The sequence below is a fragment of the Rutilus rutilus genome (genome assembly GCF_951802725.1).
Source record: "Rutilus rutilus genome assembly, chromosome: 17".
NCBI lineage: Eukaryota > Metazoa > Chordata > Actinopteri > Cypriniformes > Leuciscidae > Rutilus > Rutilus rutilus.
This window is the reverse complement of record NC_140230.1, coordinates 22,628,821-22,648,087: the sequence shown is the minus strand read 5'-3', so window position 1 is coordinate 22,648,087 and position 19,267 is coordinate 22,628,821. Positions and strand designations below refer to the sequence as shown.

The 19,267-nt window shown below is 36.6% G+C and overlaps 2 protein-coding genes across 2 annotated transcripts; one reads left to right on the top strand and one right to left on the bottom strand.

The window, feature by feature from the left end:
* Positions 1–2,152: 2,152 nt before the first annotated feature.
* On the top strand, positions 2,153–16,040 carry plin6 (perilipin 6). The gene is made up of 9 exons (XM_084385972.1): positions 2,153–2,274; positions 2,903–2,954; positions 3,746–3,781; positions 4,334–4,532; positions 4,675–4,757; positions 6,032–6,269; positions 6,826–7,016; positions 12,504–12,770; positions 14,803–16,040. The coding sequence occupies exons 3-9, from the start codon at positions 3,758–3,760 to the stop codon at positions 15,253–15,255; spliced, it is 1,455 nt and encodes a 484-aa protein (XP_084242098.1). The 5' UTR covers positions 2,153–2,274; positions 2,903–2,954; positions 3,746–3,757; the 3' UTR covers positions 15,256–16,040.
* A 165-nt stretch (positions 16,041–16,205) lies between these two features.
* LOC311275517 (ras-related and estrogen-regulated growth inhibitor-like protein) lies at positions 16,206–19,218 on the bottom strand. Its single transcript, XM_084384589.1, has 4 exons — positions 18,995–19,218; positions 18,830–18,883; positions 18,653–18,729; positions 16,206–17,905 (listed from the first exon to the last, which is right to left on the bottom strand). Exons 1-4 carry the CDS (start codon positions 19,107–19,109, stop codon positions 17,495–17,497), a joined length of 657 nt encoding a protein of 218 aa, XP_084240715.1. The 5' UTR covers positions 19,110–19,218; the 3' UTR covers positions 16,206–17,494.
* Positions 19,219–19,267: the final 49 nt, after the last annotated feature.

Sequence of the window (19,267 nt, the reverse complement as noted above, 5' to 3'; positions counted from 1 at the left end):
CATGCCAAGTAGGAAATCTGCCCAGGATTCAACAGACCCAGCAGAGCAGGGACCATCGCTGATCTGGGAAGCTCAAAACACGGTGTCATTTCTCAAAAATACATTGCAAACATTCCCACTTAATTCCCCACAAATTAGCCACTAGCAGTCAGCTGGTCGTATGGCACATGGTTTCTCTATCATAGAGGTGTAAGATTCTAAACTGTAATTCTAGATGGAAAAAATGCCTCCTTTCCATTCAAGCTTCTAACATGCTAAATTCACACTCCCTGTATAAAAGTGCACTCTATCCACCCAGTAATGGCTTTCATGTAGAAGATACTTCTTTGTGTCGGATCACTGTCATGGCAAAATGGAAAGATATTAAAAGATTCAACCCATGTGAGAAACAACACACAGGAGAGAAAAAAAACCAATACATTTTTTTAAAAGAAGGGAAAAAAAAAAACAAATGACAAAGTAATTTGTGACCTAAGCACAACCGCTTTGGTGTTCAAAATTAAATTGGCAGGAAACTGAAAAATGTTGTATTAGTGCAAACTAAAAAAATATATATCTTGTGAATATTTGACGTATAATGTACTACAAAATGCTGTGAGATCTCTGCTAATGTTACACACCCACCTGTATGTTAGTGTTCTTAACACCCCACTGAATGTGCAAAATAAACGTGATACACAAGTGAATTCTCTCTCTAGTATATTTTCACTCCAATATTTAACGTTTGGATATTTTCATATGACGTCTGCTTGAGATGGGTGATTTAAAATGAAACAAGGCCCTTTTGTAAATCAAAATATGTCAATATTAAAGAGATAGTTTGTTAAAAAATAAATTGTCATCGCCCTCAAATTGTTTTAAACCTGTAAGAGTAAGAGTTTCTTTCTTCTGTTGAACACAAAAGATGATATTTTGAAGAATAATGGTAACCAGACAGTTGACGGCCTGGTTTTTTGTTTTTTTCTCACTGGGGCCCACTGTTTGCAACTGTTTGGTTACCAAAATATCTTCTTTATAGTTCAACAGAAGAAAGATACTCATAAAGGTTTGGAACAACATAATGGTGTAAATGATGACAGAATTTTCATTTTTGGGTGAACTATTCCTTAAAAGTACCTTAAAGAAAATGAATGGCATTAAAGCTAGACCAAAGCAAATATCTGCGGTGTGAGCAGTGACGTCAATTAAAATGAAATTATTTACCAATTACTAAATGAAACCATGAAGGTTTCTAAGAACACTAATGTCACTAAGAACATTATTGATAGTAAACAATTCTGATATGTAAATGTTACCAGACATGTTTGACTGTGTAATGAAATAATGTCGTCTTTTGCTACAAAACCTTAATGGAAAGTCTGAGAAATTTCCCAGGCTCAAATTGTCAAACGATTGTTTACACTTATTAAAAGGTCCAGTTTACGGAGTAACTTTTTTTGTTGGGAATTAAGATGAAAGGAAATGAGACTACATTACTCTCCAAAGAGAGCCTTTGTGAAGGATTTCAATTATGACATGGCAACATGAGATGACTTTAATGTACCTCATCTCCAATGAAAGATTGATTTTCTCAGAAGAAACCTCAAGCTTCTGGTAGTCCATTCTTCAATTTCTGAATCAGAACAGGAATGCTGATATAAGGGGGGCTGAACACCCATTCAACTTTTGAACTGTGACATTAAAATCATAACTGACTAGACATATCTGACTAGACTCTCTGTACACAGCAGACATATTCATACATCACAACCTAGTTTAGGTAACCTAATTTAATAAATTTACACAACTCTACTTGTCTGTTGATTACAATAATGATTTGCACTGATATACGTTGTCTTTCCACATGTTTTAGGGAACAAAGGTAATTCGGGTATAAACGTGATACCCCACACAAGTCTAAGTCAAACTTTTTTTCATCCGCATTAATGTAAGTAAATCAAAGAGCTAATATGAGGAATGTCAGAGAAACATAAAATCACACACTCTTAAGACTGTCTTTGTCACTGTTAGGTAAACCAATAAACTGGCAAACAACACCTTAGAAACGTCTCGACATGCGTGGACTGGCCGCACCCTAAATGAGGGGTATCACATGCACCAACCATGAAAAATTACAAAACCATCCAACAAAACCCTCATTTCAGACACAGCAGACAAGGACTGAGACCTAATAGAAAGGGCAAGTCTAGTGGGTTTGTGACAAATATCTATAAAAGATATTGACCATTTCTACATTTTACCATCTCAAAGGACTCAACACTCAATCATTTAAAGGTAAGAACTGTTTCTGATTTGACGTTTTTTTGCTGTCTGCTTACCGTCTACTTGAAAATAACTAAAACATGACAAACACACAATTTGTAGTCAAACAAATACTCTCAGAAATGGGTTAATTTGTTGTGAAACAGTGTAAATATAGCAGATTTTAAAATGTCATCTTAATAAACAAATGTGTCTATTGTATATCATCTATCCATAATGGCCCACAATAATATATATATATATATATTTTTTTATAACATAATTTGTGGAACATTTTAAATGTATTTTATCATAACTATTGCTGATGTCCAAAAAGTATCTAAGAGAAGTTGACTATTTTGGTTTACTGTAATTGTCAGCATAGACAGGTGTCTAACCAGGGATCAGCTACCCATGCGACATATTTATTAGATAATGCAAGGCAAACATTGCCTGGAGCACTGGAGACTTCAAATTCACACAAGCTTTATATGTCTGGTTTTGATCTAAAAAAAAAAAAAAAAAATCTACTTTTTTCACTCACTAAACAATTTAATCCAGCGCAGAAGACCCATTTTATTAAGGCAGATTATAAACACGTTTTTGCTGTGATTATTGTCATTAATGTAATTTTTAATTCAGATTATTTTCTTTTTTGCAGCAGCAGCAGCGCTGACTTACACTGGGATCTGTAAGAGTGGCCCCTCTGTGCAGTAAGTGACTCTGATTATAAACAGGCCTGTGAGAATGCTTTGATCAGATTTGACACAGTTGGATATTATTCCATGAGATAACATTCAGAAAATTTTCATTTGATCTGAAGATATGTTTGAAAGACTTCAAAAATGCCTGTTTTTGGATGATTCCATTGGTTTTGGTCGGAGGGCTTGGGCCATTACCTGAAATGACATTTCAGGGGCATCATGATCAAATGACGGCTAAACCACTAAAACTGTTTAATCTGTTTAAACATTATTCACTGTAGGAATGTTTCTCAACTATACATCTAAATATAATATAAAATAAACTAGTCTTTTGGCTATTATTTTTTAATACAACTTTTTCTAAAAAAAAAAAAACTAAAAAAACAACAGTATTTAACCATAATAATTTCTGATGTTGCATGACACTGTTTCACTGTTTGAATGCTAGGTCATTTTTGGCCTGTGTGGTTTAAACGCTTAATAAAATTTCCACAGCGAGGTTGTGTCAAACATAGGCTAGTATTGTCATGTGACATCATCTGACTTGGCATGGGCAGGTCAAATTAACGAATACAGATCAGTATTGACGTAGTTGAAATTGAATGACGTTGTCAGATGTCAGAAGAATATGCCTACTGTTTGGTATTAATACGCTGATATTTGAATCTATATTCACCCATCTACTTTGCTCTTCCACAAAACATAAGTAAAAATGTAGAAACTAATAATAAAAATAATAAAATAATAGAAACTCTAATAGGACACTTGAATGTTTTGTGTTCTCTGCTTTGCCTCAACAGCGTAAAGCAGACATGTCCAGAACAAAAAACAGTGAGGTAAGCTTTCTTGCATTGTCAGCGTTTTACTTAAATAGTTAAACAGGACGAATCAAGTGTTAGGTATGTCATATGTAATGGGCTGTGAAGCGGTGTTTATGACAAACCAATAAAGCCTATATCCACCCTGTACGTATTCAGTTTTGTGTGTGTGATCGGGAAGTTGCAGTGACGGAAACCTTGACATTCCAATTTAAGTTTGAAGGGAGTAACGCCTGTGTTTAGGCTATTAAGGAAATGCAATTTTGCCAAAGAAGAACTTTAAAAGCAGCCTACTTCAGTGTAATATGATGTTAATATGATATGAGTATATTACCATAATATTATCATCATATCCATTAATAAGATGATATTACCATATCATCACTCTTAACACGGATCATTTGAATAATTGTAATCTGTCGATTGGGTGAGGGTCGGGTGTGGATATCTAAATCAGAGAAAATCGTAGGTGTGGGTGGATGATTTATTTTTAGCAGCAGATTCAGGTGACGTTAGTAAATAGTAATTCATCATTACCATGTTCAATAAGACACTGACTTGCCTCTGCAGGGGAATGTGCTGAAGCGTGTGGCAAAACTGCCTCTCATCAGCTCAGCGCTGCAGCAGGCCTCTTCCGTCTACATGGGCGTGAAAGGTCGTTATCCGCTGCTCGGGTTTGTGGGAGGAGTAGCAGAGCTGGGTGTCCGCAGTGCATCCACGGCAGCTCTGCAACAAGCAGCACCTTTGCTACAGAACCTAGAACCAGAAAGTGAGTCTGGTTAAAAAAAGGAGATCAAATGCTCATAGTAAAGACATAATTGGACTAAAGACACAGATATACTGCTAAAACATAATTTAACATGCAAGTCTTTAAGGGTAATAAAAGTGAATCTGTACGTGGGCCTTTGCAGTTGAGGCGGTGAACAGTTTTGCACTGGTGGGTTTGGAGCAACTTGAGAAGTTTTTCCCTATCCTCCAACAGCCCACAGATGAGGTGAGTGTGTGAGAGTGCAAGAAAGAAGAGTGTCAACATCCATGTGGCAGTTACCATATCTTGACTGTCTGGTAAAAGCCAACAAATGTATTTTTAATAACAAATTTAATAGAGTTTTAAATTATTTATTATTTATTATAAATGTATTAAATATATTTAAATGTATTTAGAATTATTCCATTATTTTAATAATTTGCAGATTTTTAAACCTAAATAAAATAAACAAAATAAACAAAAGTACATTTACACATAAACAAAATTAAATACTTTAACATTATTTTATTGCTTTAACTTGTCCTTTAGTAATATAGTAAGTTTGTAGTAAGTTTTACATTTTACCTTAAAGGGGTAGTTGCATCATCGTTGCAACTTTCAAGGCCCAGAAAGGTAGTAAAAGCATCTTTAAAATAGTCCATCTGACTACACTGGTTCAAATGTAATGTTATGAAGCGACAAGAAAAAAATTTGTGCGCAATTTTTTTTTTAAAACACAACATGTTTTCATTTTGGGGTGAACTTTAATTGTAACAGAGAGGCAGGGACGAAGCGGAGAGAGAATCCACATGCAAGCACTAACGTTACTTTAATAATAATACAAACAGGTAATCCAGGGCAAACAAAGAAACTCAGGACAGGAACTTTTTTTTTGTTCTGCAACATCTTGGCTTGCTGACTGAATTAGACATATCAAGCAGCCCTTTAAATAAAGTGATTTAAGGTATTAAACAGAAGTAAGGTATATCGACTATGAGCTGTCAGAACATATCTAACGTTACTAACTTACTGATATTGAAAGAAAGGATTACAAATATGCAGAACTTGACCACATTTCGTTTTTTGTTAAGAAAGTCAAAAGTCTTAAATGATTTTTGTAAACAAAATACTTCTTTGTAATATATTTGCTATATGTAAATAAATATGGATAAACAATGACAGTAGGCCTACTTGTTTCGTCAATGTTCTGCTGTTCTGGTTACTAGTTCAGGTGTCTTTGCGCGCACTTTTTTTGGTTAACGTTACTGAAAGACCATTTGAAACGGGGTAATATGTCAAAAGAAAACGGTTTAATGTATATTAACTCTTTACCTAACTTACTAAGATAACGTAGGATAAAAGTAACTTTAGGTATGTACTTGTGGCTGTTTCTGTTGTAGGTGCGTTTTTGTTTTAACGTTACTTCTGTGAACATATATGATAGCCGAACCTGTTATCTCGATGTTTTTTCTGCCCCATTCCTCTCTTGGTGCACTCCTGCCTGTCTTCTCTCCTCCCAGGTGGTTGCTAATCTGAAGGATGCTTTCTTCTCGAGGCTGGATGGTGCGCAGTCTCGAGTAAACGATGAGCTGGACAGGGCCGTGAACAGGTGGCATGAGGTGATGGAGCTCAGCTGGCGCCTCCTGGCGGAAGCTCAGGATTCAGCACCAGGGCGCGTGATCACCGCTGGCCTGGATGAGCTCATCACTCAGTCAGAGGCGGCAGTGGCGTACTATCTACCTCTGCCACCCACGCTGCGTAAGAAAGTGTGACACGGAGTCATCTGAACTGAGATAGGGAGACGCATTTTTATCTGAAATAATCATGAAATAACACTTTAGAGAAGGTTTACCATTTATTTCATGCGTACACAAAACGTAACCACAAGGGGGCGCAACTGGTCTTCTGTTTTGCAAGTACTTTAGCACAACTAAAGAGCATTTAATCTCATTATTAAAGACCAGTCGTTAGAAATCAGAATAAAACTGCAATCATGTCAAATTCTGTAACTTATTTCTATTGTTTATTTATATCTATTATTATATTAAAACATTTTTACAACATTTTTCACGGACCCCATAGCATCCCCTTGAGGCACCCTGGCGGTCCCTGGACCACAATTTGAAAACCCCTGCTTTAGCACCATCTCACTTTCAGAGGGATATAGAGAAATGTATAACATAATATTTCATCAAATCAGCTTTCTTTTTATTTAGCTCAGAGTTCAGTTTTAGACTAAGCAGAGCCTCTTTCAGTTGAAATCTGAATATTGGTGGTTGTATTGAAATTATAAGCAATTTGTCTCATTTTGCAGGTCGTGAGTGGGAGAGAATAGTGCAAAGCTATGAAGATGAGGATGAGGATGATGAAGAAGAAGAGCCTCGGATGTGGACACGAATCCGAAGCCTGTTGTTGTGCCTGTACCTTCAGCTGTACCACAGACTGATGAAGCTGAGAGAAAGAGTGGACAGTGTTTTGCAGATGCTGGGGGCAGCTGCTGAAACGGTAGGCCCACGTACAGAAATAATTCATCACTAAATCTTTGACCTTATCTTAACTAAAAGTTCTGTTCAGTGACTCTTCAGAATGGGACAAATACTCTCTCGCCAAACTAACTGCTTCTCAGTGGCTCCGAACAACATTCATGTAGGTATCAGTTTCGGAAATACGTCACACTGATAATGGGGAACCAAGCTCGTTGTATTCATATTCCAATTTAACAATTTTCGTAATCTAAATGTTTTCAGTTGGCTATCCAACACAGAAGAATAAAAAAAGACTTTGGCCCTTCAAAAGATACCAGGTTTAATACAGTTAACTAAAACTAAAACCATAAAACAATTTTTGTTTCTTGAAATAAAATAAACATTAACTGAATTTTTTTTTTTTTTACAGAAATGTTTTTTATTTCAGTCAGTTGCCAAGAAAACATTTAGTTTAACTTGATGTACTGAAATAACTCAAACTAAACTGAAAAAAAATGTAATAAATAGATTTATAGAAAATAGAAATTTGACTTTTTTTTATGCTAAAACTTTAACTAAAATTGAAATTAAAACAGAAAAGGAAAACTAATTCAAATTATTGATAAAAAACTATAATAGCACCTCAATGATACTAAAATAAGAGACCCAAGATGTGAGTCAAGACTAAGATTAACTCACAAAATAAGTATAGATGCAGACATGTCTTGGTGAGAGACTCAACAATAAACACTGACAAGATGAAATCAACAGGGAGTGCCTCATCAAAATGTCCTCAAACTATAGCCTATCCCCTCTTCTTTGAGTGCGAAGTTAAAATAGACGCTCTACGTGCCGCTTCACCATGCTGCAGTCATTCACGTTGCCCTGCCACCCTCAGGGCTTCCTGTCTAGTCTGCAGACTCACCCTCACTCGCATAGAATAAAATCGCAGCAATTACTCGTTTTAAATTATGACCCCTGAGACACATTCAAGCAGGAAAGGACATGGGGAAGGCGAGAGAAGCTGCATTACAACATGAGCTGAAAACATTATATATGAGCTTTTTCACACTGTACAACACTGTACCAACTTGATTACACAGAATTTATTTACAATGTATTATTTTACATTTATGCTTATAGTCACTTGGTAGTGGAGTAGATTCATAACCTCACTCATTTGTACACTTCTTCATATTTAAGTTAGTGTTTAGGCTAGATAGAGACTTTATCATCTTATAGTCCAGCATATTAGTAAGTCTTTTAGTGAGTCATAATGGCTATATAAAAATAAATGATGGAACGTTTCTGTTTGCGTAAAAGGAAAGCAGTTTTTTGTTTCCTAGAAATCAAGGCTGAAATCAAGATGTCAAGCAGCAGTGCTTTTAATTGGAGTGCTTGTTTAGAGAGAGGATGGTCATAATTGAGCTGAAAACCCAGTGGGACCTAATGCTACGTGCTGTTTGGTGGTCACTACATGTGACTTGAACACCCACTAACCCATGAGGAGATTTGGAGATTGCATTAGAGAACAAACATACTTCTAGTTTTATATATGCATTAAATTGGTCAAAAATGACATTAAAGAATTTTACATTATCTAAAAAAAATTATTTCAAATAAATTCTATTCATCAAAGAATTCTGAAAATTTTTTACACAGTTGCCACAGCAGCACCACTGTTTTCAACATTAATAAGAAGTAGTGCAAAGTGTCCGTGCAAAATCAGTTTTTGTGTGTGTTTTTAGTAATTGTTGGTTCGGTGTGTTTGAGTGCTCATTGTTACAATTACACAGCAAAAGTTCAGTGACATTTTTATTTGTGCATGGTAGAAAGCAAATACTGATACTGACATAATGACATACAATAAATATGGCAAATTGAACTATACGATTGAGGGAGCTTGAGCAAACAGTTTGTGAATAGGCCACTACAAATGATGGCCGTGAAAGAGACTGTGAACGCATTGAATAGGATATTTTTAGTTGGTGAATAGCATAGGCTACTATTACACAGTAGCTATAACGTTAAGCGCACCAGAATAAAATATAATATTCAGAAATAAACAGTGTAGCTGACTTACAGATTCAGTTAACATCCACAAATGAATAAGCGCGACGATTGAGGGAGCAGGCTACACAGTGAACTCCGAAAAACGCTACGCTTGAGCAAACAGTTTGTGAATAGGCTACTACAAATGATGGCCGTGAATAAAATATAATATTCAGAAGTAAACAGTGTAGCTGACTTAATGTTTAGCTGACAGAGTGTTTATGTCAGAATGTTTATTTTTAAACCACAACCTTCCAAGTGCTTCTTTTACCGGTATATTTAACGATATCTTTTGCATTTCTAATCCAAACAATGTCAAACTTGGCGCTGCACTCGTGCCCGTAGCAAGACACCTGTCAAGTTTGAAATCCATCAGACTAATGGTTCGAGAGATATGCGAATAACAGACACACAGACAGACACACAGACAGACAGACATTTCTATAATTTATAGATAGATAAGAAATATTTATTAAGCAGAAAACCAGCATATTAGAATAATTTCTGAAGGATCACGTGACACTAGATTACAATAATGGCTGCTGAAAATTCAGCTTTGACATCACAGGAATAAATTATATTTAAAAATATAAAACTTTGTAATAATATTTCACAATATTACTGTTTTTTTTCCTGTATCTTTAATCAAAAGAATCTAACCAGTGGCATTTCTGAAGCATAGAGTGCACCACAGTTCGGCAAAATTGTATTTGTTCTCAGGTCAGTAGAGACACCCTACCTCAACTGACCTGTTAGAGACACATGGCCTGACTCAGACATGTTTTGTATGAGTTGACGAGTTTGTGTGCTGAGGATCAAAGGGCCAAGGTGGAGTATTGTCTGTACAGGGTCCTTCTGTGCTTTCCCAGCAGTAGGGTGGAGGGTAATTGGACCTGAGAGCACGAAAGCTCCAGTGCAGAGTCTTCATTAACAAACTCTAAAAGACGCCCCAGAGAGCCTGGGCTGCAGAAATGTGAGCGACTGACTGTGTTCTACCGGCAGTGATGCTGAGCTGTCAGAGACACAAACAACAGTGAGACTTGGCAGCATAATCTCCTACAGTAATTCACGTGTTGGTCACGGGCTGTGCAGTGGACTGGCGGTGAGGTGGTGGCCCAAAGACAATGGGAATTGAGAACACAGAGAGGACCTTTAAATGTGGCTGACCCACTTTATCCTTCACCTAAATTAACCACCAATAGTTGGAGGGTCCTGCTGCCAAATCAGTACTGTTTGTGACTGTGTCTGCTAGCCTGGGCCTGTTCTTTTGCACTGTGTACTCACGCTCACGTTGGCTGGCGTCAGATGAAGCTCCACGTGAGAGTTTGGGTGCTTGTGGCATGGTGGTCTGTGTTAATAAATCAGACTTCAGTACGATTTCACTGTTCAAAATCTTTTTGTTATTCAAAACAACATGTACAGGTGCTGGTCATAAAATTAGAATATCATCAAAAAGTTGATTTATTTCAAGAATTCAACTTAACAGTTGAAACTAATATATTATATAGACTCATTACATGCAAAGTGAGATATTTCAAGCTTTTATTTGTTATAATTTTGATGATTATGGCTTACAGCTTATGAAACCCACGAAATCAAAATCCCAGAAAATTAGAATATTACATGAAATCACACAGTAATTACACAGTGATACCATGGTCATTGAACCAGGTTTTGGTTCTTTTGGCAGTGTGGGCAGGTGCAAATCCTGCTGGAAAATGAAGGAAGCATGAAGTGCTCTGAAAATGTCCTGGTAGACGGCTGCGTTGACTCTGGATTTAATAAAGCACAGTGGACCAAAGTCCTCTTTTCTGATGAGAGCAAATTTTGCATCTCATTTGGAAACCAAGGTCCCAGAGTCTGGAGGAAGAATGGAGAGGCACACAATCCAAGATGCTTGAAGTCCAGTGTGAAGTTTCCACAGTCTGTGTTGGTTTGGGGAGCCATGTCATCGGCTGGTGTTGGTCCACTGTGCTGTCCACTCAACACAGCCGTCTACCAGGACTTTTTCAGAGCACTTCATGCTTCCTTCAGCAGACAAGCTTTATGGAGATGCTGACTTCATTTTCCAGCAGGATTTGCACCTGCCCACACTGCCAAAAGAACCAAAACCTGGTTCAATGACCATGGTATCACTGTGTAATTACTGTGTGATTTCATGTAATATTCTAATTTTCTGGGATTTTGATTTCGTGGGTTTCATAAGCTGTAAGCCATAATCATCAAAATTATAACAAATAAAGGCTTGAAATATCTCACTTTGCATGTAATGAGTCTATATAATATATTAGTTTCATCTGTTAAGTTGAATTCTTGAAATAAATCAGCTTTTTGATGATATTCTAATATTATGACCAGCACCTGTATGTTGAGTTTATTTGTTACAACTTCAAATGCATTTCGTTTTTACCAAGTTTTAAATGCGTTTAGCAGCACAAACGCTGCCAGACAAACTAAATTATACTCTAGTGGTTTTAATATTAGTGATTCAAATCTTTTGAATCCATTCGCCAAAAGATTTGTTCATTGGTTCATTCAGTGACCCTTTCTGCAAGTCACTTAGGGAGCAACAAGTGAGTCACTGAATCATTTACTTAATCTGAGTCATTCATGACAAGTCGTATCATCCTTATTAAGATTAGCATGTCTACAATTCTACTAGATTACAGAAAGAGTTTTTTTTTTTTTTATCCATGGTGTCAACTGCTGGTTATGATTTATTATCAAGCTATAGAAGAAGAAAAACAAGGGAAAATTGTTTCAAAAACATCCTTACATCAATTTAAGTATATATTCATCAATTATTTTTACACATTCATAATTCTTTCTGCCCAACAAATATGATTTGTTCCCTCAAAAGATTCATTCACTTAAAATATTTGTTCGAAACACTGATTTGTTCACAAACTAAACAGCAATTCTATACTAAAGCACTAAACTGTAGTGGATATATGATTGAGTGGCCATGGGAACAGTTAATCAAGGTGAAATGAAATGAGACAAGAAGAATAAAAAGCAAAAAATGGACATTTAGAAATAGGACATGATGAAATGAAATGATTTAGAATAACAGGACTAAAAGAATGTTGGACTGTTTCTTTTGTTAGTCTTATAAAGTTTAATTAACCCCAACTGTGACTGACAATACCAGTTTTCACAGCAATTACAGTTTCTGTTGTTTGTTGATTTATTTGCACAGAGCAGGGAGTGTATCCCGCAAAAACCCATTCACGTTCCTGCAGGCATTATGTGAATAGAGCCATTACTGCCACTTGATCAACGGGGCCACTAGGCCACTCCAGGCCACTAGGTTCAGCAATAAAAACGTGACTGAATTAAAGTTCTGCGTATTCCTCAGTCCATGTGGCCAGTTGTTCTGCCACATTCGCTTTTTAATGCCTAACGGTGTCCGTTTCAGGTCTATCATTGTCACTGGTTTCCTAATTAGGTATTGTCTGTAATTTGTCTTGCTCAGGTGGGTCTAACGCAGATGATGCAGATGGTGGAGTCCCTGCTGCAGCTGCTTCTGTCTTTTTACATGTCTCAGGTGCATCGTGTGGAGGAGCTGCGTTTTCTGCTTGTAGCTCAGCTCACATCAGGTATACAGGCACTGAAGGTTTTGCCCCCTGTACAACAGATACTGGCTTTACCTACTCAGGTACGCACTATCATGAACGACCTACTGGAACTGGGACAGATTCTCATACAGCTGCTCATCAACACCACCCCGCTCTACGACCTGGTGAGAACACACACACACACACACACACACACACACACACACACACACACCACCCCACTCTATGACCTGGTGAGAACACACACACACACACACACACATACACACACACACACACACACACACACACACACACACACACACACACACACACACACACACACACCATCCTGCTCTACGACCTGGTGAGAACACACACACACACACACACACACACACACACACACACACCACCCCGCTCTATGACCTGGTGAGAACACACACACACACACACACACACACACACACACACACACATACACACACACGACCACAAGTGCAACATTCTGGAACCAGTTCTAATGGACAAATACAAGTAGATGTTCTAGTGATAAAGAACACTCTAGAATCAAGTTATGAAGCTAATTCAAAGGCAGAATAATCAGCCTGAACATCAAATTCTTATTATTTTTCAAACACATCTGTTTACCCTAGTGAAAAATAAATATACCAAAATGTATCTGAAATAAATTTATTTTATGTTAAGTATACTACAAATACATTTACATATTTATGTACTTATAAATACCCTGCAATTTCACTTTTAGTATACTAAACTGATATACTTAAAGTCTGCTAAATTCAAAGAACTAATTTTGTGCTAAATGCACTTTAGTTATCTGGAAATAGAGCTAGGAAATAGGTCAACTAACGATATACTTAAGTATATTTGATTGTGCTAAAGTGGAACTATTGCAAGTATACTTTAGGTATACTTTAAATATCTTGAATTTAAAGTATCTTATATTATCCTTACTAATAGTGATATTAAACACATTTTAAGCTTAATATTAAGAAATGTGCATTGTGCAATAAAGAAGTACTCCAAATAAAGTCTCAAGCGATATGTCAGTAAAAATATTTGTAGTATAGTACGAAATAAAGGTATTTTAAATACATTTTGGTATAGGTTTTTTTCACTAGGGTATTGGTAGAGTGAACAAAGCTAAATATGTGAAACAGGAACATGAAAAACATCAAAAACATGAAACAGTCCATGGCCTGGTTTATTTTCTTTCTATGTTATACTGTGCTTCTTTTCAAATGTTTTTGTTTTTTAGCACAGTATCCAATTGAAGATCAGGTACATAATGTATTCAGGCCATTAAACTTCAATCAAACATAAGAACTGTTATGGTCTAAAAACACTTCTGTTCATTTGCAGAGTTAATTTAAATGGGCTTGATGCTCAAATCTGGATTTTGTGGTCTATAAACCCTTGTATCTTCTAAGGCTAGCAAAATGGCATTTAAATTTTATACAAAGACAGCATAAACAGTTTTTTTAAATCAAGGCATGTAGGCATCAGAATAATCTCTTATTCACTGAATGATTATTAATAATGTTAATATCTAAAACTTGCTTCTACCTACTAAATTTTTATCCAAAACTTCAAAAAATGTACATATATATATATTTAATGACCACTAGTGGCAGTAAAACACCAACTACTTTTATTCCTTTTTACACAAATTATTATTGCAGGGGCATATTATCAAATAATGAAGACTTATTTTTGAGCAGTTCCTATGTCAAAACATTTGGTCTGTGAAACAAGTCACTTTAAAGCAGCTCAAAACGTTAAACGACATGGTTGTTCAGCAAATGCACTTTTGTTAACACTATCGGTCAGGTTTAAGGTACAAAAGCTGTCACTGGGACAGTACCCTTCAAAAGGGTTCTAATATGTACCATTTGGGTACTAATATGTACACATTTGGTACCAATATGTACACGTTTGGTACCAATATGTGCCTTTGAGGGACTTATATGCACTCTTTAGGTACAAAAGTGTACCTTTTGAAAAGGTACCGCCACAGTGGCAGCTTTTGTACCTTTTTTTCTGAGAGTGGGGTTTAGAGGTGGGATGTTATTTTCAGTGAGAGGTGCTAAAAGTGTCTTTTTCCAATAAGCCTGGGCTGAATTAAATTGTTGAATAAAGATATCAAAAGTATCAGAGTCTTAGCTTACGACTCTGCCCTCTCTTTTCTCTCAGATGAAACAGGTTTCTGATCTCGACGCAGCAAACAACCCAACTCCAGATGAACTTCCTGAGAGTCCCTCCAACCGTGCCTTCGCAAACAGCCTCTTCCTCAAAGCCATGGACGGTCGTCCACGTCGCCGCAGAAGCCTTTATGCCCGTTCCCGTCATGGGTCCACCAGCGGGCTTCCAACAAGCCCAGCTCCCTCTCCGACTCCTACCCCAGTCCCAGCAAATGGCAGAAAAGGCAGTTTGAAGATAGATTCCCAGCCCTCGGGCCCTCCAGAACTTGACACACTGGCTGTGTCCACTACCGATATGATCCGCCGCCGTTCCTCGGCCACTGAGGTCCTGCTGGCTCCTATTATGCAGTTAGTATCACAGAGCCAACAAGCTTTTGAGTTTCTGAGCTCTGGCCCTTCATCTGAAGATCAGGTCATACCTGTGGTGGAAACCACAGAACATTAGGCTCCACTTTTCTCATCCATTAAACCAAAATGCAATCACAGATCATTCGAACACAGATTGCTGCAGCTCACAGGCTGTTATGGATAGTACAGCAAACACACCTTCAAACAACAATCCATACAGTGACTTCTCTAGTAGGCCCACAAAAACAAATCTTATTGGTGGAGACAGTGCAGTTACAAGCTAACTTTAAAATAAAATCATTAGCCCAGCATTCAGTATGTGCAGACGGTTTAAAAGCTAAATAAAGCATTGGTTTAGCTATGCGTATTACTTAGAGTGTAATCAAAACCGTATGGATTTGCTCGCTGCAGTGCCGTTTGGGTACGTGGTGCTTTGTAGCTTTGAATGCCTGATTATGAAACAACTCAACAGATGAGTTGGAATTATCTTTTTTCTATATATTCATTGTTAGCATGTAACACAACATTTTGTTTAGACTAAATAAATGTACTTTTATTCCTTAGCTTTTTTTAGTTCTTATACACTATATGCAATGTTTAATCTATAGACTGTGACTAATGACTTATAGTTAGATGAATGGAGTGAGTGAAACAGGATGGCACCAGGATTCTAGTCAACTTCTAGTTAACCCTTTGAAAATGTATTTGACTAAAAGCCGAAGGTCATGCGTGTTCAGTTGAGAGGAGGATAAAATGACATGGTTAATGTTACTTTGATTCTTCATGGGTCGTTTTATGTTTTTAACATAAAGGATGTGTTGTTACAAAGGTAGAAACATAAAGTGAACTGTGTTATACATAGACAGGCATGGAATGGTGTTAAATGACTAAGTGGACTTTTATAGACAAAATCCTAACAGCCTTTAGTGCTTTTTTCCTGTAACAAATGTAATATTGACTCTAAATGTAATAAAACATTTTATAAAATGTTATTGATGTTGAGTACTATTTGAGCAAAGAATGAATGGCTAATTGTGCAACAAAGGTAAAGGTTTTTCCTTTATTGAAATCGAACATTGAAATACAAGCAATATAAACATCTCAAAAAGGTCTTTAACTAAAAACAGCATATATTTTTTTATACAAAAATGAAAGATTCAAGTAAATACAGGGCAATAACACACTGTACAAATTATTGCTGTGATTATCACAACTTAACATTCAACATTAAAATAAGAAATAATGTGTCGTTTCAACTTAAAAAATTGTGTTCGTGTTATTAAAGTTTAGTTAACTTTAATTTAATATTTAAGTCCTCAAATTTTAAGTTGCTATAACTGATTACAGGAACATTGTTTACATTGCATGTACAGACACTCTTCATATCTCACTCTTCAGTTCTTAGATCGTTCACAACATGAAAAATAATTATAACTATATTGGCGTACACACCAAGGTATGGTAAAGTTCTGCCACTTAAAATGCTCAAGCTCTTCGGATGGATTCTGACTGGCTGTCCATTTTTTTTAGCGTTTATCAGCAAGAAAAGAAAACATTCCGAAAATAATTCCGACTATATCGTTCATGTGATTATCGTTATAATTGCGTTTTAGACTTTGCTATTCTCATGGAATTAGAATGATTATTAAAACCGTATGGTTACAACTATTATCCTTGGTGTGAACGTGCCTTACATCAAATAACATTTATAGTACGACCAACCTCAAAGAAACTACACAGAAAACAATGTTCTGAAAATTACAATATATACATAAAATGTCTATATATATATATACACACTTTACTGTATATAGTCTCCTCCCGATCACCACATTTAATCATTCACATCTAAATGTCAGTGGAGATTCAGCAGAGGAAAATACAGAGAGGATAAAGTCCAACTCTATATTTCAGGCATCTGAGATCCAGAGCAGATCATCACTTGAATTCATCTACATCATCTTTTCAGAGCTGAAGGATCATTCTTTGAGAAATGACAAGGACTACAATCGTCTCTCGGTTCATATCAATACCCTGCTGTGACCAACATAAATCAAAGCCCAGGATCACTTATCTTCAGAACTTCTTTTATCACCTTGCTGTAACAAACTTAATCTACCTTACTTCACCATAAAGCTGGGCTCTAAACTTTTAACATGCCATCATCTCATTCTTTATCTTTCCACCATCCATGTAGGTTAATAAGGCGAAAGTGGCCCCCTTCGGTTCCAAAAACCCATTGGCCCGAGGGTCTTCTTAGCTGTTTAGACGCAAGGCTGCCAGGGGCCTCATATCTTCATCGTGCTCATCATCTTTCACATCCCCAACTCAGTTCTTTACTCCCATTTCTTTCCAAACACTGCGGACACACTTCTGACTATGCCCTTGATTCCGGCCATCCCCTTTTTCAGTGCTCTGGACTCCTTGATGAGATCCAGTATTTCATGAAAGACCAGAAGCACGCCGTGGTAGGTTTCAGCTGCCGAGATCTCGAAGAAGCCACAGTCTGCGGAGAGGGCGAACAGTCTGCCCTCCTCGCTCGACACGGCTCTCTGGTGCAGCAGGTCTCGCTTGTTCCCCACAATGATGATCGGTGCAGATGCGGACAGCTTCCTAGTCTGGCGGATGAGCTGCACCTGTTGCCGGACCACCTCAAAGCTGGAGCGGTCACAGATGCTGTAGACCAGGATCACGCCATCTGCCCACTGAAGCTGCTTGTCACTGATGGATTCAGTTGTTTCGCAGCTCTGGAGGAGACAGAATTCAAAGATTAAATCACTTAACCTCACCTAGAAAACATGATCCCAAAAACCTCCATGAATGCATAAACGTTGTCAAAATGCCCCGGATGGGATTTAAGGTCTTTCAATTAAATATGATAAAAATGTATAATTCCCTCATACATATACAGAAAAAAATTAATTCCATACAATTATTATACTTTTCCATCATTCTCCAATTCACAGGTACAATTTTAATAGTTGATCAAATGAATTTCAAGTATTTAAGCACCTTAAAAAGTATTTTGGCTCATGAGAAACATTCATTTAGTCAGGTATTTTACATTTGTACAGTATGCATAATTTCATATTTATGATATTAATATATTGTATTTTTAATATAAATTATGATTATAAAGAGCCCACCACACAAGTAAACTAAATATCCAAACACAAGCTATGAAATTGACAGTCTATATATATATATATATATATATGAAAGTCATACTTAGAAACTATAGAAATAAGATATAGAAACTAAATAAAACCTATTATTCTTAATTATTCTTTTATTATAATTATTCTTAAAATTATTTAAACTATTTAAAAACATCTTTTCAAATCTTATATTTTTGACAAACCTATAGTGAGATAAGGATTTAAATATTATTGTTGACTTATCCTTTGATAATATGTTAAAAATTCATTTTTTTATGCAACAATTCATTTTTATGCATTCAAACGCAAAAATCACAAACAAAATATTCATCGTACCTGTGGATACAGAGAGTCCCAAATATTTAAGGATATCTCTCGCCCATCTGTTTTGTCAATATGACTGTATATTGATTCTGAAAGAGAGCATAGTGAAATTAAAGACTGCTATTTAATAAACAACATAGTTTATTTGTTCATTATCAATGGTATTATAATAAATCTTATTTGACGTACCAATATCCCCATATTCTCCGATGAATCTTCTGGTGAGAAATCGCACGGTGAGGGCTGCAAACAAGCAGTTGTAATAAATAATTATTCGGAGGCTTAACAAAACAGACCATAGAAACATGACAGAAATTTCTGTATGCAAACAGCAAAGTTCAGTTTTGTGCTCACCTGACTTCCCAACATTTTCTGCTCCAAGTAGCAGAACATTCGCCTCTACTTTGTGGTGATTTCCATCCATCGCTTTACTGCCGAACTGAGGACTCGGTTTGACCAGAACAACCATTTCACCTTAGAACGTCTTGAGTGTTGAGTGTGAGCTTTGCGAACCACTGCATCTATATATATATATAAAAACAGTGGGTGGGGCTTATGGAAGTGGAGTCGATTTTAAACCAATCCGAGAACAGTGCATCTGTTCGCTTTAGCAAACCACCAAAATTG

Coding starts and splice junctions, on each gene's coding strand:
- plin6 (XM_084385972.1), top strand. CDS start 3,758: ATGTCCAGAACAAAAAACAGTGAG. Junction 3,782..4,333: donor CCAGAACAAAAAACAGTGAG/GTAAGCTTTCTT, acceptor TTGCCTCTGCAG/GGGAATGTGCTGAAGCGTGT. Junction 4,758..6,031: donor TCCAACAGCCCACAGATGAG/GTGAGTGTGTGA, acceptor CTCTCCTCCCAG/GTGGTTGCTAATCTGAAGGA.
- LOC311275517 (XM_084384589.1), bottom strand. CDS start 19,109: ATGGTTGTTCTGGTCAAACCGAGTCCTCAGTTCGGCAGTAAAGCGATG. Junction 18,884..18,994: donor AGAAAATGTTGGGAAGTCAG/GTGAGCACAAAA, acceptor GCTTGTTTGCAG/CCCTCACCGTGCGATTTCTC. Junction 18,730..18,829: donor CGGAGAATATGGGGATATTG/GTACGTCAAATA, acceptor GCTCTCTTTCAG/AATCAATATACAGTCATATT.